The 26436-nt window shown below is 56.9% G+C and overlaps 8 protein-coding genes across 8 annotated transcripts; 3 read left to right on the top strand and 5 right to left on the bottom strand.

The window, feature by feature from the left end:
• Window positions 1-1030: 1030 nt before the first annotated feature.
• Window positions 1031-3962, top strand: VDBG_04730 (glucosamine-fructose-6-phosphate aminotransferase; the record flags this gene model as incomplete). The annotated part of the gene is made up of 5 exons (XM_003005078.1): window positions 1031-1035; window positions 1224-1294; window positions 1450-1681; window positions 1778-3408; window positions 3464-3962. 5 exons carry the CDS (start codon window positions 1031-1033, stop codon window positions 3682-3684), a joined length of 2160 nt encoding a protein of 719 aa, XP_003005124.1.
• A 312-nt stretch (window positions 3963-4274) lies between these two features.
• Window positions 4275-5183, bottom strand: VDBG_04731 (proteasome component PRE4; the record flags this gene model as incomplete). Its single annotated transcript, XM_003005079.1, has 2 exons — window positions 4275-5075; window positions 5154-5183. 2 exons carry the CDS (start codon window positions 5181-5183, stop codon window positions 4275-4277), a joined length of 831 nt encoding a protein of 276 aa, XP_003005125.1.
• A 917-nt stretch (window positions 5184-6100) lies between these two features.
• Window positions 6101-6502, bottom strand: VDBG_04732 (conserved hypothetical protein; the record flags this gene model as incomplete). The annotated part of the gene is made up of 1 exon (XM_003005080.1): window positions 6101-6502. The coding sequence occupies one exon, from the start codon at window positions 6500-6502 to the stop codon at window positions 6101-6103; it is 402 nt and encodes a 133-aa protein (XP_003005126.1).
• Window positions 6503-7655: 1153 nt separating this feature from the next.
• Window positions 7656-8705, top strand: VDBG_04733 (predicted protein; the record flags this gene model as incomplete). Its single annotated transcript, XM_003005081.1, has 4 exons — window positions 7656-7922; window positions 7972-8142; window positions 8249-8581; window positions 8640-8705. 4 exons carry the CDS (start codon window positions 7656-7658, stop codon window positions 8703-8705), a joined length of 837 nt encoding a protein of 278 aa, XP_003005127.1.
• A 496-nt stretch (window positions 8706-9201) lies between these two features.
• VDBG_04734 (conserved hypothetical protein) lies at window positions 9202-10601 on the bottom strand (the record flags this gene model as incomplete). The annotated part of the gene is made up of 2 exons (XM_003005082.1): window positions 9202-10303; window positions 10381-10601. 2 exons carry the CDS (start codon window positions 10599-10601, stop codon window positions 9202-9204), a joined length of 1323 nt encoding a protein of 440 aa, XP_003005128.1.
• Window positions 10602-11559: 958 nt separating this feature from the next.
• On the top strand, window positions 11560-12850 carry VDBG_04735 (sterol-4-alpha-carboxylate 3-dehydrogenase; the record flags this gene model as incomplete). The annotated part of the gene is made up of 2 exons (XM_003005083.1): window positions 11560-12099; window positions 12209-12850. The coding sequence occupies 2 exons, from the start codon at window positions 11560-11562 to the stop codon at window positions 12848-12850; spliced, it is 1182 nt and encodes a 393-aa protein (XP_003005129.1).
• A 1193-nt stretch (window positions 12851-14043) lies between these two features.
• Window positions 14044-17718, bottom strand: VDBG_04736 (rho-type GTPase-activating protein; the record flags this gene model as incomplete). Its single annotated transcript, XM_003005084.1, has 4 exons — window positions 14044-14508; window positions 14564-16566; window positions 16630-17326; window positions 17386-17718. 4 exons carry the CDS (start codon window positions 17716-17718, stop codon window positions 14044-14046), a joined length of 3498 nt encoding a protein of 1165 aa, XP_003005130.1.
• Window positions 17719-19986: 2268 nt separating this feature from the next.
• Window positions 19987-25222, bottom strand: VDBG_04737 (SANT domain-containing protein; the record flags this gene model as incomplete). Its single annotated transcript, XM_003005085.1, has 5 exons — window positions 19987-21335; window positions 21388-21787; window positions 21839-23699; window positions 23766-24252; window positions 24382-25222. The coding sequence occupies 5 exons, from the start codon at window positions 25220-25222 to the stop codon at window positions 19987-19989; spliced, it is 4938 nt and encodes a 1645-aa protein (XP_003005131.1).
• Between the last annotated feature and the right edge of the window lie 1214 nt (window positions 25223-26436).

The following is a 26436-nucleotide window of genomic DNA, read 5'->3' on the forward strand; positions in this document are numbered from 1 at the left end:
ACCGCTGACAGATGATGTGTTGTCTGTCGCCGGCTCGACCATATGCAGAAGCAGCAGCTAGCAGAAGAAACGAGGGGTTGAATGGTGGTTCAGCTAGTTTTGTTGGATGTCTGCAAACGGGTAGAAAACGGGCAAGAAATGCAGACCGTCTCACACCAGCTCATGGGTGGACTTCCGGATTCTGAAAGATGTTTCTCCTTGATGTGACTTCATGAATCTAGATCTCAGTACTTGCTTGCTGACCTGATCGCATGTGAAAGAAAACCGGAACATGAAGTGAGACTGATGTTGCTGTTAGAGGCTGGTAAATGGGCATTCCCATGCGTCTCAGTGTTGACAGAATTGAGGGTCCTGGCCATGTGTTTATTACCCCCACCATCGGATTGTGTGGGCTTGGTCCTTGCACCGTCTGTTGTCCCGCGCCAGGTCTGTTGGTTTTGCCCGTGAAACAAGACAGATGCCTTGAGTGGCAGCATTGAAATGCGCAGACCACACCGCTCCGATGGACCAAGGTGAGATGGTCAAGATGATGGATGCTGGAGGTACCTGAGTACCGCCTCCACTTGGGTTGCGTGCGAGTCGCAGGAGCAACCTGGCAGCCGCCTACCGGAGACTCAGCAACCCTGGCAGCCACGCCTGCGCGCCCATGCGCGGTTCTGAGAAGGTGGCCCCCCCTGCCCCTCCACTGCCTTGTCGTACCTTGCCCACTCGTCACTGCCTCAGAGAAACACCCAACACCCACCAAGCAGCTCGAGACGCTACTCCCCTAGTCCATCTGAGACCTTGGCCACATAAAGCTCTCCCAGCTCCCTCCTATTCCCCCTCCATTGACCTCTTCTTTCTCTCCTCTCGTCTTCTCCTGCTCTCGCTATTCCACCTGCTCTACCCCTCTCCAGACGCCGAATCTCCTCCTTGATACCCGAACCGCTTGCCTACAGAACTCCACCCTCGTTCCGGCACTGATCAGCGACTCTTGCGTCTCTCTTTCCCCTACTATCTTTCCCACATTACCTCTTCAGTCTCTGTCAACATGTGGTATGTACCAGCTCTGCCTCGCCTTCTTGCACTATTACAGAGTTTCGGAGCGGCTGCCGGGGCCTTTGGGCGTCCAGGTTGTCACTGTACGGCCTGGGTGCTGGAATTTCGCCGGGGGAAGCTCTGCGGATGGGAATCCATTGGGCTGTCTTGACCACCAGAAGCTGACTACGATACGTTTCCAACAGTGGCATTTTCGGTTACGTCAACTACCTGGTGGAGAAGGACCGCAAGTTCATCGTAGACACTTTGATCAACGGTAAGCAGCTCCTGACACGCTGAGACGAAGCAATCTGAAAAGCCTAGCACGGCTTTACGACTGCTGTGCTCCCCCTGCCCCCGCCTCCTAGTCTCCTCGGCAACACACATCACACTGGCCCCGCCATTTCATACTAACGCACTCTTCGCTTTCAGGTCTTTCTCGCCTTGAGTACCGTGGCTATGATTCAGCCGGTCTAGCCGTCGATGGCGACAAGAAGAACGAGGTCTTCGCCTACAAGGAGGTTGGCAAGGTCGCTAAGCTCAAGCAGCTCATTGAGGAGTCCAAGCCCGACCTGACCCAGATCTTCGACTCTCACGCTGGTATTGCCCACACTCGATGGGCTACCCACGGCCCTCCTTCTCGCCTGAACTGCCACCCCCACCGGTACGTCTGCACCTGAATTTGATTCGAGCTGCGATCCGAGCTCGACCGAGTAAAAGCCCGCGCGCGGCTCAAGCCATGCGTCGCCCCAATGACTAGGGCCATTGCCATTCCACCCACACATCAAGCTGACTTTTGCCTTCCCGCTGCAGATCCGACCCCACTTGGGAGTTCACCGTCGTCCACATGGTATCATCACAACTACAAAGGAGCTGAGGACGCTACTCCAGCAGCAAAGGGCTTCAAGTTCGAGACCGAGACAAGACACCGAGTGCATCGCCAAAGCTGGCGAGGTACCTGTACGACCAGCACCCTAACGTCGGCTTTCACCGATCTCACCAAGGCTGTCATCTCCGAGCTTGAGGGTGCTTACGGTCTGCTGATCAAGTCCGTTCACTACCCCCACGAGGTTGTTGCCGCTCGCAAGGGTTCTCCTCTCGTTATCGGCGTCAAGACTCAGCGCCGCATGAAGGTCGACTTCGTCGATGTTGAGTACTCCGACGAGAACACCGCCCTCCCCGCCGAGGAGGCTTCCCAGAATGTCGCCCTCAAGAAGCAGAACGACCTGCTAAACCCTACTTCTCTGCTGGCTGCCCCTGACAAGTCCCTACTACACCGTTCTCAGTCACGTGCTTTCATGACCGACGATGGCATGCCCATGCCGACCGAGTTCTTCCTCTCTTCGGACCCTTCCGCTATTGTTGAGCACACCAAGAAGGTCATGTACCTTGAGGATGACGACATTGCCCACATCCACGAGGGCTCGCTGAACATCCACCGCCTCAAGAAGGCTGACGGCAGCTCCAACGTCCGTACTATTCAGACCCTCGAGCTTGAGCTCCAGGAGATCATGAAGGGCAAGTTCGACCACTTCATGCAGAAGGAGATCTTCGAGCAGCCCGAGTCCGTGGTCAACACTATGCGTGGCCGTCTCGATGTTGCTAACAAGACTGTCACTCTTGGTGGCCTGCGCTCGTACATCTCGACCATCCGCCGCTGCCGTCGCATCATCTTCATTGCTTGCGGCACCAGCTATCACTCTTGCATGGCTGTCCGTGGTATCTTCGAAGAGCTTGCTGAGATCCCGATTGCCGTTGAGCTGGCCTCCGACTTCCTTGACAGACAGGCCCCCGTCTTCCGTGACGACACTTGCGTCTTCGTCTCCCAGTCTGGCGAGACGGCTGACTCGCTCATGGCCCTGCGCTACTGCCTCGAGCGCGGTGCTCTGACCGTCGGTATTGTTAACGTCGTTGGCTCCTCCATCTCCCTCCTCACCCACTGCGGTGTGCACGTTAATGCCGGCCCCGAGATCGGTGTTGCTTCTACTAAGGCCTACACCTCGCAGTTCATCGCCATGGTCATGTTCGCGCTGTCTCTCAGCGAAGACCGTGCCTCCAAGCAGAAGCGTCGTGAGGAGATTATCGAGGGTCTCTCCCACATCAGCGACCAGATCAAGGACATCCTTACCCAGGACCAGGCCATCAAGGAGCTCTGTGCCAAGACATTCAAGAACCAGAAGTCACTTCTCCTGTTGGGCCGTGGCAGCCAGTTCTCCACTGCTCTCGAGGGTGCGCTGAAGATCAAGGAAATCTCCTACCTTCACTGCGAGGCTGTCATGTCTGGTGAGCTGAAGCACGGTGTGCTGGCTCTAGTCGACGAGAACCTTCCCATCATCATGATTCTTACCCGTGATGAGATCTTCACCAAGTCTCTCAACGCCTACCAGCAGGGTATGTATACTACCGTTATCCTCCGTTTGAGACTGTCAGCTAACTTGTGCACTAGTCGTTGCTCGCAGCGGCAAGCCCATCGTCATTTGCAACCCCAACGACGAGGAGTTCAGTGCCAGCCAGGCTCAGAAGATTGAGATCCCCAAGACCGTCGATGCCCTGCAGGGTATTCTGAACGTCATTCCCCTCCAGCTGATTGCCTACTGGCTCGCCGTCGGTGAGGGTCTCAACGTCGATTTCCCTCGCAACCTGGCCAAGTCGGTCACTGTCGAGTAAGCAGAGCAATGTGAGGTAGCATCGTCGCGATACATTTGCTGCGACTCATGATTTTTTTCTCTGCCTGTCGCTTCAGCCAAATTGGAGTTGGAGGACGTAAAATATGGGATTACGGGGGAAGGGCCGGCCCTTATTTCTCTCACGTTTGGATGAGTTCCTTCGATGGGAGGTAATGTCAGGCGGCGCGAATGCTGGCCATGTTCAGCATGTACTAGAGGAAAGGAACGTCACGAAAGGATATGGTCGATTGAGTATAGCGAATTGATGTTTTTTAGATACACGTTTGTTCGTCATAGTCGGTGTGTATGTGATTGGTGCCTTGGTCATGAACATGATGTTTCATCGTAGGTCTCTAATAACGGCCCATTCGACAAATAAGACCAGGGCAACGCTGAACGGCGGGGCCAAGCCATGTAGGCGGACCACGTCGTGTTTTAGACACGGTTCGGTCACACACAAAGTATTCTGCCAGGTAGCCAAGTCATTCATCGTGCAACCATTTCATTGAATTCCGTCTAGTGGTACAACGCCGGTCCGGCCTCTCTGGACTCGGTACATCAACTTGATCTCGTCTTGCGCATGTCGCCCCTCTACACCGTCTGCGTGCCATAGCCCCTGATCTTTTCGGCAAAAGCCCAGCTCTGCTTCTCCAGCTTCTCGTCCTCCTTGAGCTCAACGCCGTCCTTGGTGACGACGGCGATGCTGTACGAGTCGAGGGAGCGGGCGTCGCGGTAGTAGAGGACCTTCATGCACTCCTTGATGACGTCCTCGGCCTGCTGGCGGGTGAGCTTGGCGGCGGACTCCTCGTCGGGGGCGCTCCGGCGCATGATGGGCTGAGCGAGCATGCTGCCGAAGCCGGTGGCGAGGGACGGAGCGGAGAAGGTGGTGCCGAGGAGGTCGGCGGCGGCGAGGAAGGGCTTGTCGTCGTCGTCGACGCCGGCGACGAGCACGTGGTTCCAGAGGGGGTCGAACTTGGTGCGGCGGGCGTAGAAGAGCTTGGCGAGGTACTTGTGCAGGTTGGCGGCGTTGAGGCGGGGGCGGGCCTTGTCGGCATCGCCGTCGAGCGTGTCAGCCGAGGCGGTGATGGCGGGGCTGCCGTAGGACTCGTTGATGGCGAGCGAGGTAAGGTGGCGGTCGAGGTACTGCATGTCGGAGACGTCGCCGCCGAAGCCGATGACGGTCGACTCGGCGAAGGTCCGCAGTCGCTTGACGTTGGTGAAGCGGGCGAGAGAGCCGTAGGACGCAAGGTTGTCGGCGGCGATGACGACGCCCTCGCTGTACTTGATGGCGATGACGGAGGTGCCCGTGACAATGGGCGACTGAGTGGCCTGGTTGGGGCCATTAGGGTTCATGTGGGAGGCATCGTAGGCGCCGTAGACGTCATCTCTGGGCTGGAGCGGGGAGCGTCAGTAAACCACATGGACTTGAGGTGTCGCCGGGATGGTTGGCAAAGGAGGAGCAGGACGTACACGGCCCCAAGCTTGCGGACGGTGATCCATGATGTGTATGTGCGGGGAACAGACTGGCTCGTCGTTTAGATGGGATCAACCGGTGGAAGGTGTGGTGGGTTGGGCGGTGGTCGATGGTTGCGATGGTGGGCAGGTTGCGATGATGGATTGATCGTGATGTAGGTCGGCAGCGAGGTTGAGCTCCAGCCCAGTCCATTGTAGAGCTTCGCGTCTCGTTGGTGCCTCTGGCCAGCTAGGCGGAGTACGTACAGATTGGCAGCCTGAGGATGGGGATCGGACAGGGTGTGTGCACCTACCTGCCTTATGGCCAGGGAGGTACAACACCCAATGGGAAGCTTCGGTTCTCAATGAGCTAGTACGTATACCGCCCATACTGGTTGCGAAACAACCCCTTGACAGAGCCCAACTTCACGCCCCCCACAGATAACCTATTCACTTCGCTGACGGTCGTACACGAACACCTAGTTGGTGGGCTCAGACCGTCGTGATTGTCGTGTACGAAGGCTGTCAATACATTTCCTGGTGAGATCACAAGTCAAGTATGCGGGTCGAACATCACGGGAAGTTTGGAGATCTGGAGTCCAGCATCTCGAGAGCCGATTCCGCCTCGGCTATAGCAGAAGGGGCGCAAAGAAAATCTTCCATGACGCCAGTCTTGTTGATTCTACAAGTCACGGAAAGCAACGGATTCAGGAAATATAACTAAGAAAGACGCTTTTCCTCATTTTCTCTCCCGTTTTTATCTTAGGCATCAGTCTGGTGGTGAGTTCGGTTGCTTCCTCTACGTTCTGCCTCTGCTTGGCCTCCCCTCTAGTTTCTCTCCTGAGTGGCGTAGAAGAGCACTGTGCTTGGGCTACTCATTAAAGATTTCACTACCATAACCGTGGTAGAGATCGGAACCCTATATCCTAGCCCGATGCTTCTCAACGGGGGATTGTCGGGATATCTCAAGGAGCTTCAACGATGGGGCTTGATCTGTGTAAAACTCCATTGCTCTCCAACGCCTGAGTCGCCTCCTTGACCCATTCCTGGCAGCGTCTCAGGGGCTCCTTCGGGTACAACCTTTTGGCTCCATGAAACTGCTTCCTCGGTGGCGGTACATTGGTGCAGATGTCGTTGACGCGAGGGTAGTCGGTCACATATACCCACCCAAGACACGACTTGCCCAGGTACTCGGGCGAGTCCTCCGGCCTGTGATGCTCGGTGGCCTCGTACAGCATACCGAGCTGGATGCTTCCGTTGACATGGAATTTGTAGCCAGATCCATCTTTTTCGTTCGTTAGGACGAAGATGGCATGGTGGTTGTTCGGCGCGCCGATACTCTCCACTAGATATACGGGTAACGACATTGGCCGCCAACTCTGTCCTTCAGCCGTCCTTGGGAATCAATCAGAGTGAGGTCTGGGATGAAGGTCGTACTATAGTATACTAGACTCTCTGCTGGTGTGGTGTGATGTGCTGGAGCTGTCGATGGTGGCCTACGCAGGCCGACCTTTAAACGATTTGAAATGAGCACACTGCCACTGCGCAATGACATTGATGTTCTGGCGGTGTTCAACTTCTTTTTGTCCCACCCAAACACTTGTTCGTCTCCAAGCAGTGACACAGCTCCTATGATGGTCGCACTTGAGAGGGTCGCAGAGGGCTCTGTACCAAGCGTACCATACCCCCTGGGGATTCAGCGCATTTACAGACAACGCAAGACAATTTACCTCTGCTGAACTTGACAGGTCGATTGGTCGGGGCCTGATTTGTCTTTTTGCTGCCTGGAATGTATCGCGCAGCGCAGCCTCTGCTTTTTCACGATCTCATTTAGGGTTGTGAAGAGAGGGGGTACAGCTCTGGGGATCGTTGGGCAACAAAGGATGGTCACTGTGCCTGCCCTGTGTTGGTCGGCATATTAGGTACTTATCATCCACTTGATTGAGACCTGTACACGGATCCAGACGGCAGCTTGACCTTGATCTCACCGACAGAACATACCCTTCACCTACTTTCATGCTCAAGATCTGCGCCGTGTTCCCCTCCGTAACCAAACCCGGAACATTGGAGCTATTCCCAATGGCGGGCTCACTCATGTCGACTTGTGACTGATGCATAACGAAAGGGTCCCAAAAGGAGGTGGTTCTCTTCTCACAGCGGTCTGTGCGTGCAGCCCATTGGAGAATGCGCTCTCGTCAGGGGGGGGGGGTCGAGGGGGTCACTAACGCAAGTAGGGCGTAAGGTACCTAGTAGGTAGGGAGGAGGTAGCGCCCTCGGTGCCTGGGCCAGTAAGGCAAGGTACCTAGGTAAGGTACCTAGGTAGGTAGGTAAACATGTTTCCACACCTGCGTGAACCTATCAACACATTCCTGTCATGCACCACACGACCACCCACGACGACTACCGGTTTCATATCCGCACTCTGCCTCTCCCCCCAGCTCTGAGTACTTCGACAACCTGCCGGCCCTCCTCCGACGTGATCATTACAGCTCCTCCCATTCCAATCCAGCCTCGCCAACCATGTTGACCGCCATCGGTCGCGTCGCCATCCAGCGCCTGGCCATCCGCGCCGCGCCCAGCAGCACCCTCTGCCGTGCGGCCCCAATTGCCTCCCGCATCCCCGGCCGCACCTTCACGACGACACACTGGGCCCGCCTGCCCGCGAACAAGGTCGACGAAGGCGCAGAGAAGCCCGTGAAGAAGGCGAAGAAGACCACCAAGCCGGCAATGAAGGAGGCGGCACCGAAGAAGAAGAAGAAGGCTGCCGTCAAAACGCAACCCGAGAAGGTCAAGAAGGCCTAGAAGGAGGTTCGCTTTTGAGGTGAAGTTCGCTCAGGAGGTCCGCGAACTGAAGAAGATTGCTCTCCTCAAGGAGCCGAAGAAGCTGCCCGAGACGGTCTGGACCCTCTTCACGACCCAGAACATCAAGTCTGGCGAGGCCAGCCTCGGCGAGCGCTCGAAGCAGCTGGCCGAGGAGTACAGACTTTTGGACGCTGCCGAGACTGAGGTAAGCAAGCCCCTGGCCCCTCCCGCTGCCATATGTTTGTTTCTCTCTTGAGGCGACGCACTGGCAGGCGTACTTTACGTGTGTGTGTGTGTATATGTGTGTATAGAGACTGACGTCAAACCAGCGCCTCAAGGACCTCGCCGAGAAGAACAAGGTCGCCAACAACGCCGCCTACAAGGCCTGGGTCGAGAGCCACACGCCCGCCGAGATTGTCGCCGCCAACAATGCGCGCAACGTGCTGCGTCGCAAGGTGAACAAGGGCAGGGGTGTCACGCACCGCTTCCCCATCCGCGACGAGCGCCTGCCCAAGCGGCCCACGACCGTCTACAATCTCTTCTTCAAGGCGCGCTGGGCGAGCGGTGACTTTAGCGGCAGCGTCACCGAGGCCACGCGCACCATTGCCGAGGAGTACAAGCAACTGAGCGAGGAGCAGCGACAGGTAGGCCTAGCCAATTTCTTCTCGACAGTCTCTCTGAAGCGTCACTGACCATGTATAGGTGTACGAAGATCTCGCGACGGCCGACTTTGAGCGCTACGCTAGGGGAGGTCTCGAGCGTGCTTAACAAGGAGGTCAAGAGGAAGTCCGCCTCGCCCTCTGCTTGAGTGACTGTATAATGCTGTCTGGAGTAGTAGTGTATTGTGAACGATGTAAAGACCCGTTTTTTGTTACCGACTTGACCGGTTTTGCGGTACTCCATGTGTAGATCTCTGGAAGATAGGCCGGCAGCGGCGTGGTACTTATGCTTGTGTTAATGTGCAGGAATGGTATCCCCTTCTTGTTTGTGGTGGGCGGGCGAATTCATCTTCACTGTAGCACCATCGATACCAGCCTCGGGACACTATATTTTGGAATCTCGCGGATTACTCTTCGGAGATATGTGTCCATCGCCTGCATCGTCTCCAAAGCGGAAAACGTAGCCAAAAACCGACCACCGACTCATGCCAACCCATTGATGCTCTCTGCGGATGATCCAAGAACCCCCGTCGCTATGCAAAACCTGACGCCATCCCAACAAATGAACCACCAACTAAACACCGATAATCGAAACAAGCACCCAGCTATGCGTGTCCCTTGGTGACCAGGACGACATCGCCAGCACCGTCAACCCAAGCAATCTCCTCTGATTTGATCGCCCGTTCGGTAGCAACGTGGAGCAGGAGATAGACGTGATTGGCGACATGGCCAAAGCTCCAGAACCGGATCCATTGCCACCCCGCCTCCCGCACGCAACGACTGCCCCAGCCGGCGAATCCGTCCGTGATGTAGTTGTACAGGAAGCCCCAAGCCCGATGAGCGAGCCCCGGTTCCCAGCCGGCGCAGTCCAGGAGCCAGTACCCGCGCTCGAACGGCTTGAGGGCACGATGGCGGGTGACCGAGTCGAGGCGCCGGGGGAGGCCAAAGGAGCGCATGAGGAGGTGCATGTTGGGGGTGATCAGATCGTCTGGCGAGAGGGATGCCGCGGACGTCTTGGGAGCCGGGGCTTCGATCTCGAGCAGCGAGATGAAGGTTGAGTCGGATGGGTTGCGCAGCGTCAAGGGATAGGCAGGGGTCTGTGGACTGGGGGACGCGAGCCCCGTGTCGCTCGAGCTTCGCGCCAGATGATCTGGAGAGGGCAGCCTTGCGTGCTTGCTCGGGAGAGGATCGGAACCGGCGCGCGAATGATGGGGGCGCTTTCGCTTTAGGGGGGACAGGGAGGTGTCCTCGACGGTCGTGTCTTCGACAGTCGTGTCTTCGAGGATTGTCTCTTCAATGATACTATCATCGCCTCCATTCTCCTCAGCCCAGGAAACAGGACCGGTCAGGTCATGCCGCACGACCGGAGGCACAGCGGCTCCAACGCTCTTGCTCTCATTGTTGATCTGCGGTGCGATCCCCCCCCGACGTTGGATGGGACTCGTTCTCATGACCGAATCGTCGAGAGATGAGTCGTCGAGTGCTGAGCAGTCTTCCAGCAGACCGAGAAAGTGTTCCATTGTCCGGCTGGGAGAGGAGAGCTCTGGCAGTCGAAGGTCGTTCCAGGGCATCGAGTCTGGGACGGTACTCGGCGGCGCGATCCACGAGTCCTCGGCATCTGTCATCTCGGCATCGTTGCCTGGCGGCGATCTGTGCGATGGGCGCTTGTTGGGTGTGACGATTGGTAAGGCTGGCTCTGTGGCAAAGCTGCGAGCCGAGGGGAGTCAGCATTATCCCATGCTCCTTCAAACGACAGCTCTGCGGATTCAAAGGAGGGGCCGAACGGTTCGTGCGTCTTCGAGGGCGGCGGCTCTGGTGTCGTTGGACCCTGTGGCGCATGCTGCGAAGTGCACGCAGGTAAGGATGTACGAGACGCCGCATGAAAGGCGAGGTACGCATTTGCTAGCGCTCTATACGTGGCGTCGTCCTTGCTCATGGCTGGCGCCGCGACGTGGACCAGGATCTCGACATTGTCGTCCGTCGCCGGCGTGGCAGCTTGGGCCATGGTCACGCAGGCGTCTGAAGATGGCGCCGATGCGGCGTGAAGGAAGCGCGCATAGCCAAGAAGTGAGCAGGATAGCTGTTGAAAAATGACCGAAGCAGGCGCCCAAAAGGCCGCATGCAGACGAAGCGTGGGTAATAACTGGGAACGCAAGGTTCGATGTGAGAATATGTCAGTGCAGCAGAGTCAATATTGTGTGAAGTCGTCCAGGTGACCCCTCGCCGCCGCCGTGGCACTGACAAGGTACATGCCGAGGCGCAGAAGCAGTACCTCAGGTCAGTGTGTGTTCGTTGCCTTTGTACCTAAATACCTTACCTAGGTACCTTGGGTAGGTAAGGTACCTAAAACCTGGGAGGTGTAGCGGGTCGCTCGCTCGTTCCCACAGCTAGGAAGCGGGCTGGCCCCTCTGGAGAATCGGGCGCCTGCACTGCAGAACATTGTCTGGAAAGGGTCCCGGAGCATCGGTGAACATGTTGATGAACTTGGGAGAAGATATACAAAGCAACCACTGACAAAGTACGAGCACCCAAGCAGCGCTGCCTTCCACTTGGCACTCGACATCCATTGGTGGCATTGGGGCCATCCCAAGGCCGCCCGTAGTTTTGCCCCAAACTCCCCAATTGGACCGCCTCGAGGCGAAGAATAGGCATCGAGCCCCTGTAACCTTCACCGAGCATCCCCGCTGCTGGTGGGGTGCCAGAGGGGGTGCCAGACGAGGGAGATTGCTGTACAGCTACTCTTTGACACCGGCCAGTTCGCGTGCACCCTGAAGTACCTGTACTTACCCCCTGTTGGTACTCCCAGTGCTATCTCGCCCCGAGAGCAACGTGCTGACAACCCCAGACTCGCAGATCTCGCCAGGCCAACGACGACTTCTCTGCGTCCTCTGCCCCCCGATCCCCACGCCCACGCCCCTTTCTCCCAATACCTCTCTCTCTCACCCCTTCCACAAGCAGTCACAATGTCCGAGAAGAAGACTGTTCCCTCGAAAGCGGCCGCTGCGCCCGCCGCCCAGCAGCAGCAGGCCCGTGATCTCGGCCGTGTTCTCGTGATTGGAGGCAATGGCTTCCTCGGCCACCATGTCGTCAACCAGATCCTCGACGAGCCTCTCTGGAGCGCCTCAGCCGTCTCCGTCATCGACCTCAAGTGCCAACGCAACCGCCGTCCCGACGCCGACCGCGTCGCCTACCACGAGGCCGACATCTCGGACGCCGACCGTCTGCTCTCCATCTTCGAGGATGTCAAGCCCGACGTCGTCATCCACACGGCCAGTCCCGCCCCCCACGCCGCCGCCGCCGTCGCCAACGACCTCTTCAAGAAGGTCAACGTGGACGGCACCGCCGCCGTCATCCGCGCCTGCCAGCAGACCGGCGTCACCGCCCTCGTCTACACCAGCTCCGCCAGCGTCATCAGCGACAACAAAAGTGATCTGATCAACGCCGACGAGCGCTGGCCCCTGATCCGCGGCGAGGCCCAGACCGAGTACTACACGGAGACCAAGGTCAGCATCCTTTCCGCTTTTTCGCTTCCTCTCCTTTTGCCCGAGTCCTCCTACTGCAACGGATCAAAAAAGAGGTGCAGCAGTCTGACTGACCCACCCAAACCCGCAGGCCGAAGCCGAACAGCTCGTGCTCGCCGCCAACCGCCAAGAAGACTCCAAGCTCCTGACGACCGCCATCCGGCCCGCCGGCATCTTTGGCGAGGGCGACACCATGGTGACGCACCAGATGATCCGCATCCACCGCCAGAACCGCACCGGCTTCCAGATCGGCGACGGCGACAACCTCTTCGACTTTACCCACGTCGCCAACATCGCCCACGCCCACCTCCTCGCCGCCCGCCTGCTCCTCGTCTCCGCCCGCGCCCCGACCGTGCCCCTCGACCACGAGCGCGTCGACGGCGAGGCCTTCATCGTCACCAACGACGCGCCCATCTACTTCTGGGACTTTACGCGCGCCATCTGGCGCGCCGCCGGCAGCGACAAGGGCACGAGCCACGTCTGGGCCATCCCGCGCGAGCTCGGCCTCGTCCTGGGCTTCGCCTCCGAGGTCGTCTTCCACATCCTCGGCAAGACGCCCACCTTTACGCGCCAGCGCTGCGTCTTCAGCTGCATGACGCGCTATTACAACATTACCAAGGCCAAGCGCGTGCTCGGCTACCGGCCCATTGTGAGCCTCGACGACGGCATCAAGAGGGGCGTTAGGTGGTTCCTCGACCAAGAAGCCGCGGGCCTCATCGAGAAGGTCGTATGAGGAGGGCATGTGAAAGAGCGAGAGTAGAGGCAATGTGAATGTCAAGAGAAGCGTTGTATGTAGAGAGAAAAAAAAAGGGGGGGGGAGGGGGCTTGAGAAAGGAACCTGCCCAGGGGATGGCAGGAAGAGTGGCTCGGCTGGAAGAGTACCATGTCTACGTTGTTATACCCTCTTCGACGAGATATGGGACAGTACTACATAATCAACTCATAACGACTCATAACGACTCATAACGACTCTTTTTCTTTTGCATTCGTAGAGAGCTCGATTGAGGAGGAGTCAAACATGCAAGTGTTAGAAACATGGCAGCAAAGCGGTTGGCCATCCGTCTCGATTGCAAAGAATTGCCTAGGCAGCGGCTACGTGCTGTCCTTCATAGGTAAAAGGAGACATCTCTGGGACCTCTTGTGCTCATCCAACCACCTGTGGACTCATGCTCTGTTGCCTTTTCAAATCATCTCACCACCACCTATGTGGGCACAAGTGTTCGAGTCTGCCAAGCAGAACAAATTTGCAGTTGCGTCCTCCAACCCGAGTAAATCGTTGAGCATAACGAGACAAGCCGCATAGAGCGCCCCCAGATTCCCTGCTGTTCACCCTCATGACACGACAGAACCAGCACAAATACACACAAACAAGGGTGAAGCCTTATGACTCTCTCCCAGCGGTGCGGTGGGGAGAATTTGAAGAAGCAGTGTAGAAATAACCCGAATAACCTCCCCTCAGCCTACCGCCAGACTCACAAGGGCGAGGCCCAGACTGACGCATGGCTCACAATATGATCAAAGAATTGCGCCACGTGAGCAAGCCACAAGTGGCAGAAGAACAAGAAGACACAAAAAGAAGGGAATGCAAATTCACCGTACCGCCAGATTGAACATGTTGGTCCACACGAGGTCAAAGGAAACAAGCTCGGTCGCGGGTAATCGGAAATGGCAGGTCTGTTTTTTGGTTTGTCCTGGACTGAACTGAAGAAAAAGGCTAACAACGCCGCTGGTGATGCAATGCGAATAGATGGAATTCCCTTGCGAGCAAACCAGGATGTCTCCTCGACAGGAGCTGCACGACGACGCCGACAGTGATTCGTCGGCTTCTCGTACCGTCGCTCCCCCGCCCATCGCGGTCATACACTTGAGGCTCGCTCTCAAAGCCGAAGCGTCGGTTCCCCAGGATGACTCGTCAGTTGTGAGACCTCAGATATTGCCGCCAACTCCAACCCCATTCGGTCGTCCCCAACCGGAGTTGCGCCATTCTCTCTTGGGCCCGCCCTCGGTCTGCTCAAGCTGCGCGTCTGCCGTCTCGTACTGATTCCCTTGGCTTCCGTACGGCGAAGGATGTCCCGAGTCGCCAGGCCCCCTCCAAACCTGCGGGGGAGTGCCCGGCATCTGCGTGTTGTTAAAGGGCGCAGGTGTGTCCATCACCGGACGAACGCTGCTGGCTTGCTTGTAGACACCGGGGTCCGTGTCTACTCGTGTTGGTGGCGGACGAGACGAGTTGTCTTGACGGTTGTGAATCTCGCCCATGTCGCCTCCGAAGCCCGCAGGCTTCTGACCCATGCGGTCCTGGTAGCGCTTCAAAATCTCCTTCGTAGAGAGATCAGCATTGCCGCCCGCGATCACGAATGGGTCATCCATGAGACCCATGACTTCGTCAGGGACCTAGTGTAGCTTGGTTAGCTTGGCCGCCTACGAGACTCGGTGATCAGGTACTCACCAAGCACATCTCCTCGATATGGCTGATCAGATCCTCCACTCCCACGATGGCAAACATTGGATCGCTGTCCAGCGCTAGCGCCTTCGCGTTTGTGTAGAGAATGTTAGGCGCAATGACAGTCGAGAGGTTCTTGATGTCCATCCTAGAGCCAACCTCCTCGTCGACTTGGTGGAAAGAGCCTGCCCACTTGAGGAAGCAGAAGAGGATTTCCATGCAGTCACGGTGCGCTTTGGGCAGGAGGCAGCAACTTAGATGTAGACAGTTTATCCTCCTGTTGTCGTCCGTGATCTTGGAAATGGTCAACCAAAGGCGGTAAAGTTTGTGGGTGAGGAGCGGGTCCGGGAGCTCGCGCAGGTATCGTTTGAGCAGAGCGGCAATCTGAACGACCGGTTGTTCTGTTAGGTTGATGCTGTCGCATCCATCGCGATCAATCCTCTCAACGAGGTCTGTCAACTTCTTTATGTTGCCGTTCTTTCGGAACACCCCCTCCACCGACAAATCCATACCCTTCATGGCCCTGATGATATCGTCGACGACAGCAGGGATCTTCAAAGCTCCAGGACCGACACCGTCTGTCGACTCGGCGCCGTCTTTTTCGATAATCACTTCTAGCGGGACGCCGAAAATGCCCTTCTTCTTGACGGCCTTGGACCGGTCATTCTTGAATGCCTTGCCAATATTCTTCCAGAAGGTGGCCGGCTTCTTCGCATCGATAAAGCTCAGTAGCTCATCCATGGTGAACTCAGACTCGACATGAGGCGCCATCAGAAGCACGGCTAAATGACGCACATTGAAATACTCGAGTGCTGAGAGCTCAGAAAAGAACCTCCGGCCCCCTCGTGGTTGGTCACCGGCGCGTGTGTCTGCTTGCCTCCCCATCGACTGAGATCGCTGGTGTCCCAGGAAGGGCTCCGTCGCCGGAGAACGGTATAAATCTTGGCGTCCGGGTTGGTATTGTTCCTTCACCTGCTCGGCCGCCACAATTCTTGGAATGTCGTCGAGAGTGAGCGCGTCCTGGTGGCCAAACATTCTCTCGTTCGTGCTTTCGTCGCCGACAGCTATGTCTTCAGGGATCTGCCCGCCGGGACCGCCGAGCGCACCTCCATTTGAGGCCTGCATGTCGTTGCCGTCTGCATCCATGACACGCGAGGTCCGGGCCTTTCGAATGCTGTTGGACAAGTGCTTATCCAGGCGAGTGCTTCTCAGGCGGCGGACATCGTTAAGCGTGTTCTCGTAGGACGATTCTCGCTGATGTTCGCGCGCATCGCCAGCATAAGATTTTGACCGACTGTCCGAGCTGAGATACGGGACATCACCGGTGCCCGGTGCCAAAGAGCCATCGCCAAGAACATATCCGTTCATGGGAGTGTCGTCGTCCTGCGGTGGCAATGCACCGTTGGTTTTCAAGATGTCGAGCAATCGTGCGAGTGCCACTTTGAGAAGGAAGACGTATTGCTGGAGTTTCGAAACGTGTTTGAACGAAAGCAAGTCGTCAGAATTGGCGCCGGTACAGTTGGTGCAGTAGACACTCTGATCAAAAGCATTGAAGCGAGCATCCTCCAATTTTCGACCCAGATCCGTCTCGCACCTTGTGCATTTGACGCAGGTGATGTGCCAACGCTTGTCTTCGTTTTGTGCGCATTCGTCCTCCACAGACCTACCACAGAGGGCGCAATGGTCCGAGTCCTTGGCTGAAAGTTTAGATGTTCCCGTCATGACCTGGAGGGATTTGTCGTCGAGCTTAATGGCCTCGAGGTCGCTCAGGTCATCCAAAAACTGGTAAATGCCATCAAGGCTGTTGGACTCGCGCTCGAGCCTCAAGGCGCCTTGCAGACAAATTCGAATGAGAAGCTTGAGGTAGTGGGCAAGGCCGGTGACCAGTGAGAGCAGCTCTTGCGTGACACCGAGTTTCCTGGCACCAGTGTCCTGGGTTTTCGACAGCAGCGAGAAAAAGGAAACAATCTTCTTGCAGAGGAGTTTGGCTTCGCGACCGTACGATAGACCTGGTGGGTCGAATTAGCTAACCTTGTGAGGAAGAGGGCGTTTCCTGCAGCATCGGGGCATACCCTTGATATCGACTTGTTTCATGGTCAAGTCGAGCTTATCTGCGGCCGTGAACAGGACCTCGACATGGCAAATGAATTTCTTCGCCACCAGGACGCCATCCACATACGCGCCGTTGCTGACGTGAAGCAGCATGTCTGATATGCACGCAGCAGAGGACTCTTCAAATGTAGAGAGGACGCTCCAGATGCGATATACTTTTTCCTCCATCTGCTCCTCTCGATGCCGAATGTTGTCGCGTACGACGAGATCGTCGGTGTCGACTGGGACATCTGCCTTTTCAGACGAAGACGACAACCGTACATTCCAAAACTTGTGAATCATGTAGCACTCGGGGTGCCAGTGTTGGTTTTGGCCATTTCGGAAAATCTCGACAAACTGCTTGAGAATGGCTGTTTGACAGCCATTGCACTGTTGCGCGAACTGGGTCGAGTAGTGGTAATGGCAGTACACGTTGCCATCGTGCTCGTAATAGCTGTCTTGTGCGCCGAAGACAGTCGGGCACAGTGAACAGGTGAAGTGGTCCACGTGGTACTTGCGGTCGAGCGCCGTGATGTACGAGCCACGAAGCGCGCCTCCGCACTGGTGGCAAAGCAATCCGAGTCGTCGGAAATAGTCGGTCTCACAAAGCGGGTATTGGCCCTCGCCATTCTCCTCATCGGCAGGGAAGAACTTCGATGCCACAATTTGACCGCAATCCTATCAAGAGGGGCCTATGTTAGATGAAGACATCGCTGATGCTGTGGTGGAGCGCTTACTCGGCACTTGAAGCAGTCCAAGTGAAAGGTTCCGTCAAGGGCCCGCACGAATTGACCGGTCAAGGGCTCGCCGCACTTCTTGCATGTCCTCTGCTGACCGCTGGCCGACCGTCCACTCCGTTGCCTCGATCTCTGCCTCTCGCCACTTGGTCTCGTTCTCGTATCGTCGCGGTCTCGTGATCGGTCTGTCCGTTCAGTCCGCTCCGGTCTGTCATTCATGCCAGGTGTTCTAGGTCCCGGGGATTCTGTAATGTGATTGTGGTAGGTGCTGTCGGGGGTCTTGCGCCCGCCATTCTGCCAGGGCCTGTTGTCCATGGGGTAACCGGGGGCCATGACGGGAGGGTGACCGTGGAACCGGTCGTCAGCCGACCCATTGTCGTGAGCTGACGCCATAGCGCGGTCCTGCCTGCTGTCGTCGTGTTCAATCCTCACGGTCTGCGCAGCCGGCGAAAATGGTTCTCGATGACTCGTCAGCCTCGGGCCTCGGACAGAGGATTCGCAGGACGAGTGCCGGTCGGTGTCGGCATCAGCTTGGGCTTCGCCTGCCAAGCCTCGGAGGGGGTCGAAGGAGGGGGTTGGCAATGTGACCAGGTCGTATCGAGGTGAACGTTGTGTTGTTGAATTGGTGGGATGCCGTCAAGGCGATTTCGAATGAGAGATGGTCAGGGTGTGGTCGCGTGATGGTCTGGGAACGAAAAGTTGGGCTGCGAATGCCAGATTGAGGGAGTTGGAGTTGGGTCGAAAGTGGTGAAGTAAGGCGATCGGCCTGTTGGTGGAGGGTCGGTCGCTCGATGGTGCTCTGGTCCAGCCGACATGAAACTGTGGAGTTCCAGATGAAATAGAAAGGGTTGCTCGGTGCAAACGAGCGTAAAATCGATCGAAGCAGTGATCAAGTGGTCCAACGTCAACAGCCAACAACAGCCAGTGGAGGTGGAGGAGGTATGCGTATGTGTATGTGGTAGAAGGTAGTTAGGTAGGTAGTGGTAGGTGGTAGGTGGGAGGAGGGTCAGGCAGAGGCGTTTGAAGGTCCTGGCTGTGGTTCAGGGAGATTTGTTAGTTGGCGGGACTTTGGGGGGGGGGCAACACCAAGCACTGCAGCAGGTCAATTAGGTGCACAGGTACGAACCCAAGGTAAGGTAGGTACTACTGTGGTAAGGCGAAGGATCTGGCAGGACGGGTACGGCGGACACCTCAGTGGTGGGTGCGACTGTACCTTGGCTCCCGCGTGTGGGTACGTACCGGACAGAAATGCAAGAAGCAGGGCCCAGTGAGCGCAACAAAGCCCAAAGCCCAGTGAGCGATCGGTGTTCAGGGCAGTTATGTGCCAGGTACTCCTCTTCTGGGCGCTAAGTGGACGATCGCACTCTGCTGGTGCGCCTCAGGGATACCTCAGGCCTGGATCGGGTGGCTCATACGACCTCCACAATCTCGACGTCGTCTCTCGATGCCCTGTGCAACGCTGGGCAACGGCCCGTGGGTTCAAACAAAGGTCTCGGCCGAAGCGTCAACCGCTGGCTCTACTATAAGGAGACTTGTTGCCTCAAGAGCTCGGATTGTCGAGTGCACGACTGGCGGAGTATCAATTGAGGGGCGGTCAAGGCGGTGTACCGAAAGTGGTCCCGATCATGCATTCATCGGCAGAGGGGCATTGGCGTTAATCTTGAGCGAAGGCCCAGCAGTGGGTTTACGGGTACCTTCTTCAGTGCGAGTGCGCATGGAATAGGGAATAGGGAACAGGGCATGGGTGGCTGGATGGGGACTTATTGCTGTGTCTCTGTTGTCTTGGTCACTGGCCGTAGCTTTGCTGTGGGCTGTGGAGCCACAGCGAATGATGCTTAGTTTGTTCCAGGGTAAATGCTTGAGGTTTGCGGCTTGAGGCTTGAGACTTGGCCCTGAACAGGGTTGTCCGTACCGGGCGGCACTTCACATCACGTGTCGATGCGAAAGCCATACCACGCCGTTGAGGCCGACCCACATGAGAATGGGGCCCACATCACTTCGTCTCGGTGCTTGTAATGATGTACCGCAACATCAGGTTCTCATGCATTCTTCGCAGACAATGTCGAGACAGAAGGTTCGACAGTGGAAAGACATGCCAAGACCCGGTGCATTTCAGTTGCAGGTTCAGCTCGCATACGCTTCTGGGGTGCAGACTTGGTCAGCCCTTCAACAGTGGTGTGTACACAAGAGGTCCTCGTAAGTGAATTGTACATTTCCTCATCGTGTCTAGCTAAGGTCACTCGGACCATGCGCTCAAGCGACCGCGCTGTCTTTCTCATCCTGCCCACAAAGGTACACAAAACGCCGTCTGTCTTCGCCAGGCGGCAAGGAAACCACTCGCGTCTACTGATGTGCCTAGCCAATTCTTCTCGTCTGTGCCTTGGTTGAAGCCTCCAGCTTCACAGCCTACCTCCCTCCCTCCACTACCTCATTCATACAACGCCCTCAAATAAACAAGTACTCATAGTTCTGTTGCCCGTTCCAGGTCGAATCAAAACAGTATCCCAGAAAGCATATTTTAAGACAGTAGGTTCCGAAGCGAAGGGCTAGTACTGGCGCCCGCCGGCCTCGGGGGCTCGCTGGGTCTCATGCTGGGCGCACTCAGCGGCCCCGGTCCCTCGCGCACATCGCGGCCAAGAAGACCATCGCGTGATGTTGGCGGGCTGCCATGTGGGTTGACAAACGGCGACCGCTGGCCGATGAGGCTCTGCGAGAAAGTCTCCGGACCACGGGGTGGAACCGGTCCTCCACTGGGCGCTGAGTGCCCTGGGTGCCCATGGTGAAAAGTGTGCATGTATGGAGCGTGAGGCAGCGCAGGATGGCCCTCGACGCGTCTGGGGGAGGGCGGGAGACCGTTATGCAGCGGCTGCACGTGGTGTCCATTCGTGGCTGGAGTTGGGATGGGCGGTCCTGGGGGGGATGGCCATCGGGCGGAGGTCGCAATGATGACAAATTGCCAAGCGCAGAGGGCTGGAGGCTCGGGGGTCCTCCGTTGATCTGTCGAGGAGGCGACGCATGCTGTACCGGCGGTCTGCCGTGCCAATCCGGATATCTCGGCCCTGGAGGCCCATATGGCATCGCAGGTCCGGAATGGTTCTGATGAGGCGGGACCGTAACAACTTGCACAGGCAGCGCTGTTGGTGTAACAGGTGGTGGCGCTGTCGGCGACCCATGTTGGGATGCTGTGGCGGGGGCAGGTCCTGGCCCGGCCCACTGATAGGATGTCAGGCTCTGTCTCCTCGGCTCTGCCAGCGGCAGCGGCGGGCTCCTCACGAGTGGCGCCGCGAGTTGTGCAGGTCCCAGAGGCAAAGTCGGAGGGAAGCGCTGACCGAGATCGCCAGGCGGTGTGCGGTCCTTTGGAGGGTGAGCGTTTGGTTTTCGCCGCGCCTTACGACACTTGTGACATTGAGACTTTCTTTGATCAATGAATTTCTGCGCTTCTGCGCCAAGTGTGCCAAAGTGCCCGTTGGCCAGCTCTCTTTCGTCCGAGCTTTCGATAGGCCACCATTTGGGACTCACATCGACACCACAAGTGATGCAGACCTTCTCCCCACTCTTCTTAACTGGTGGTTGGTCGTCAAACAGATGTATGCCGTTTGGCGCAGGGGCAGTCGTTGAGCCCCGGCGCTGTGCGAGAGGTGATGCAACGCCTGCTTTGGCAGCGCTCGTAATAAAATTGCTTTGCGGACAGTGCCGGTTAGGGTGAGATCGGCCTGCTTGCAGTTTGTACGTAGAGCTGGAGCGCGTTCTGGCCGCGTCATTGACGACGTCATGCATGCGGTGAACGATAGTCTTGCTGGGAACGTGTTCCGGACACCAGATGGTAGCTGACATGGCACCGCTTTCACCGTTGATTGTGACAATGTTGTGCTGATCACGCCGAGATCCCTTGACAGGGCTGATATCAAAGCCGAGGAGGTAGCCTTCGAGTCGCGCACATTCGACATGTACTGACGCCATGTTAGCATTTCTACGAGATGAACAATAGGTACGACAGCTTACCTGAGGCTTTGCAAAGATGGCAAGAGACACAAGCACCAGTTTGAGTGTTGCACACGTGGCAAACCTCACTGTAGCGTCCTCTTGGAATAGACGAAATGCCTTCTGCCGGGCCCAGCGCTTTAGCCTTGCCAAACTTGATCTCAGGAGTCCAGACAGCGCAGGTGACATGGACCCAGTTGTTGTCGAATGTACGCTTCAGCGGCTCTCTGGGGTTTACAGGTCGATGTGTCTCTTCCTGTTTCTTGCGATAGTAGTCTGCAGTTTTCTGGGCCTGTTCTCGTTCGATGCGTTCTCGCTCCTTTTCTTTTTCCGTCTTCTTCTTGTGTGTCGGAACAGCCTTGGGGGGGCCAACAAAATCGTGCTCTCTGACGTCCACAGGACAAAGCACGCACTTGTATTGCTGTTGGTGTGTTAGTGAGATGGCATTGATTTCCAGGTAGACGTAACATACGGTTGAGACTTGCGGGTTCTTGTCATTGGTGCACATGTCGCAAGTCCATTTGCCTGTGATGCGGTTGTCCGTGACTCCATAGCAGTTGCGGTGTACAGTCATGCGACACTCCTTGCAGGACAAATGTTGGTCTCCAAGGGGCTCCATCTGATCGCAGATGGCGCAGGGCATGACCCTCGCCTTCGGGATTTCAGGCACAGGGGGTGGAGCAGGCGGAGCAGGTTTGTCGGCCACAAGTTTCTCCCTCCTCTTCGGAGGTGGATGTGTCGCGCTAGAGTCCGAGGCAGCTGGGTCGATATCTTTCTCGGGCATGCCCTTGAGCTTCTTCCGCGGTGGTTCACCAGTGCTTGTGCCGTTACTGGCCGTCAAGCCTGAGGTCGGAGTGCTGACTGGCTCGGGCGAAACGTGCGGGAAAAGGGAATCGTTGGCAGACATCAGCTCCTTGAGGAACTCCTCATCTTGCTTCTTCTTCCAAGCCTTACCACCAGCCTGCGTGACCTTTCTGGCGACTTCCTCCAGGTCTTCCCATTGAATGGCGTAGCGACGCCACAACTCAGCACAACGACGGCAAAGCGCCTGCACCGCCTGAGCACCTTTGTCTTTCTGGTTTGTTTTGGCGCCGCTATCAACCGCACCAGTGGAAACCATCGGGGCCCTTCGCCATTGTCGCGAGTTCTTGGTGTGGCAAAATTTACACACGAACGACTTCCTTTGCGCGTCAGCCTTCTCGACATCGTATGCGGAGTCATCAGCATCATCAGCAATATCATCTTGCAGCTTCGTTGCCGCGGCTTCTGCCCTCTTGAGCTCCTTCTTCGCAGCACGGTTCTGGAAGTTGCCCCAGATTTGTTTGCCGGCCTTCGTCTTCTTCCAAACATAATAGTGCCGGACAATCATGCCATACGGTACAGACTTGACGTGTCGCGTGACAGCCTGCAATTCAGAGCCGTACTTGCCCACAGCCTCTTCGAACTTGCGCTGCTCGGCGGCAGTAAGCTCCGGCTCTTTGTAAGCCTTCTTTTCTGTGACCGCAAGATCCTTGAGGGCCGCTTCCTCTGAGTAGGAATTGCGGAAGTATGCCTGTGAGGCAATATCAAGCATGTTGGTAGTCACAGCACGAGTGGGTAATCGCGGTGCCATTTTTTCTGCCTTGGCCATGTACTTGTCCATTTCGGCATCAGCTAACTCATCGTCCCCATTAGCGGAAGGGGGCGCAAAGAGTAGCGTCGCGGTTGAATTCTTGTCGCTGTCGTCGGGATCCCCGCCTCGGGCTACGTAGCCGGCTGGCTCGTCCTGGAACCATTTCGGCAGCTTCTCTCGGCGGGCCTTTTCTGCTTCGTAGTTTGCGAATGCCTCCTTCGTCATTTTGGAGTCTTTCTTTCCGCTCTTCTTCACCTCTAGAGGCTTCATGTACTGGACGGGTTGCCCAGGCCAGGGCAGTACCGCCGCCTGGTGCCTAGGCCCGATGCGTGTGCTGGCGCGAGGATAGATACGATCATCAAAGTCGAGAGCGTCTTCAGGCTTGCAGTGGATTCCCAGGTAGCGCCAGGGCCACAAGCTAGCCTGATGGATCTGCTCTTCGGTGGCATGTGGATGACTGTCATCATTCGCTGGGCTGGTTCGACCAGTATCGGCGCCTTGCATCTCGTCGTCGTCGTCGTCGTACACTTCGTCTTCCTCGGCATCACCATGAGGGTCCGTGTGGCTAGGCGTGTGGCGGGCCTCAAGCTTGCGTTCCTGTGCTCGACTGCAGGCCGCACAAGACCAGGCGAACCCTCGCGACGGCTTCTTGAGCAGTGGTGGCCTCACACAGTTCATGTGATACGTCTGCTTGCACACAGCGCAATCGACCGAGTCGTTACTAATCCCTGTCAGTCACGTCGCCCATGAGACCAATGCGCCCCTACCCCGAAATGAGATTACTTACCTGGCGCAGTACCCAATGCACCGCTTGCACAACTTGACGGCGCTAGTGAGCTCCTTGCCACGACCTTGCTCCACAATAACGAACTTCCAGCACTCGTCGAGTACTTTTTTGACTTTTTCAGGCACATTCACGATCTTGCCTGTCGGGATCAAGTCGTAATTCTTCTGAATGTAGCGGTCGTACAGCTTTTCGAACCAGAACGAGTCGGGCGTTTTCTTATACTCATGCAAGCTGGAGATTTCAGCTCTGTGCTTGATGGTGCATTTACCGCGCAGTGCGGTCAAGGGGCTGATGTCAGAATGCATCGTGGCCCAGACATGGCGCGTGTCGTTGCCCTTGGGCTTCCCCATGTCTTTTTGCCGGTAGAACCAATTGAGTCTGAGCGCATCGACAGGTTTGGACTTGTCATTCTGTGCATGCAGGAACTCCATGATGCGACCCAGATAGTAAGGCTCACCAGCTGGTTCGCAGACCAGATAGACGGTATCTGCGTCGCGTTAGCTAAATGTCGCCAGTGCTCTGCGTGGGGATGGTCGGGCGGCTGGGTGGGTTTGAGTTGGGGGGTGCGGGCATGGGAATGGTGTGGTGTGGGTTGGGTGGTGTTGGTTTGTCTCACCGTTTTGCCTCAAGACCGTGCCGTCATCTGCCACTAGGGCGCCATCCTTGGGAAATGCCTCCGTGCTGGCGAAAGTGAGCATGTTCGAGTAAGAGAAGCCCCTTTGGGCCACACCGTCTGAGGATGTCGCGGCGAGCCGCTTCGAAGCTCCTGCAACAGTCGTTGCTGATGAAATGGAGGGCGCCTGTGAAGCTGATCCTGAAGCTGGTCCCGACGACTGTGCAGCCGCCTTGCGCTTCTTAGAAGGCTGGGCGCCATTTGATGAACCGGGGGTTGTTGTCGCCGCAGTGGAAAGTGAAGCCGATGTTGCATCCTTGGCCGTGGCAGGCTGTGAAGCGCTCGACTTGGTGTCGTCGCTTGGTGCGGTTTTGCGTGACGAACCATTGGACCTCGATGTTTCTGTGGCTGGCTGCGCTGGCAGGATGGAGAGACGCGACTTTTTCGGCTCACCGTCCTTCTTGTCAGGGTAGTAATCGAACATGTCGACGTCCACATCCTTATCCTCTGCATAGTTGATGCGCGAGGTACCGTTGCGGTTGCGCGACCGTGTACCATACCCTGAGGCGGTGTCTTGGGCTGCGTCTTTGGCAGAGGGATCTGAGCCAGACGACATGGACTTGGTCATGGGTTGTGAGGCGTCAGCTGCGGATCCAGCATTCGTCTCGGAAGCGCTGGGTCGCGAATTGGAAACTGAGGGCTGTGTGGTAGACGAGGTTGAAGGGACAGTGGTGGCCGTGGAACCTTGCGTGAGAGAGTCGGGAGGGCCTGGCGCGGAGGGAGTCGCGCTGCCAGACTGGTCTCTTGACGCGGAGGGGCTCGCATTAGACGACTTGGGAGCCATGGTGGCTACGTCGTCGGCTCAGACGCGCCGAAAAGGCAAACGTGTGGAGCTTAGACTACTTTCGAGGCCCTTCCCGCAGAGTGATGAAAATGCGAGAGGGCCAGCGAGCTGGACAGTCACGAGAGATGGCAAACACCTCGATCCATGAAGAATGGCAAAGGTGCCTTGCTGCCCTCTCTTGAGGATCGGATGTGCTGCTCAACGATGAGCAGTCCCTGAATAGTACAGGAAGAGTCCTGAGAAGCCAGCCGAGAGCGCAAGGTCAAGGGGTGATGAGCGACGCGTGAGACGGATATCGAGTCCTGTCCACGAGGTGAGAGGTGGGTGGGTGGTAGACGGAGCGACGGCTCGTCGATATTGGCAGCTAGATGCTGAGGCGTATGGGCAGCAGGAGAAGGGAGAGCCAGGGGAGGATGTCTGATGAGCTCTGATCCGAAAGCAGGGGAGTTGGATGAAGGAGAGATGTATGGATGCTTCGCGATATGAAGCTCAGCAGCCAGGAAGGGATGTGTCTAGGAAGGGAAGAAGAGGAAGAAGTTCAGCGAGAGAGGATGGGTCCGGCTTTCCCAGGCAAGTGGAAGGAAGGAAACGTCGAAGGTCCCGTCCGGGCCTTGCAGGGGACTGCTTCTCGTGCTAATGGGGCTGCGTCAGGTACCGCGCTAGCTCATACTGGGTTTCCTCTACATTCAGGAAGCCAGCATTCTAAGGGTGATGGACGGTACTGAGAACCTTGTCTGGGCATGCGGGTTACAGAGACCCACCCCTGACGCCTTTGTACCCGCGCATGCTCATCGCTCCTGCTCTCTCGCACTTGCACTTGCTTGCTCGTCCGTCTGGGCTCTTCTCGTCGCCGGTGGGCAGGGCCCTCTTTCGTCCATCACCCTCCCAGACCGTGACCGGTTGAGAGCCCGCGACCAGAGGCACCCTCTCTGCGAACCGCTCCGTCTCCATATCTAGTACCCTGCACCTTCCATGGCCAAGGTCTGTCCTCGGCCGACTTGAGAGGAGCGGGAGTCAACAGTAGACGGGACATGCTTCTGCCGACTCATTGACCTCGTCTCCAGGCCCGCCGTGGAAGAAAGGCATCGCATGCCTCCATCACCGTCTACCAGAATATAGTCAGCGACACTCGGGTGCCTGGTCTTCTCATCCTCTTCGTCTTCTTCCTTTCTCACGACAGCTCGCCATCATTTCTATCGAAGAAAAGAGCCCGA

The sequence above is a fragment of the Verticillium alfalfae genome, genomic scaffold, assembly GCF_000150825.1.
Source record: "Verticillium alfalfae VaMs.102 supercont1.5 genomic scaffold, whole genome shotgun sequence".
NCBI lineage: Eukaryota > Fungi > Ascomycota > Sordariomycetes > Glomerellales > Plectosphaerellaceae > Verticillium > Verticillium alfalfae.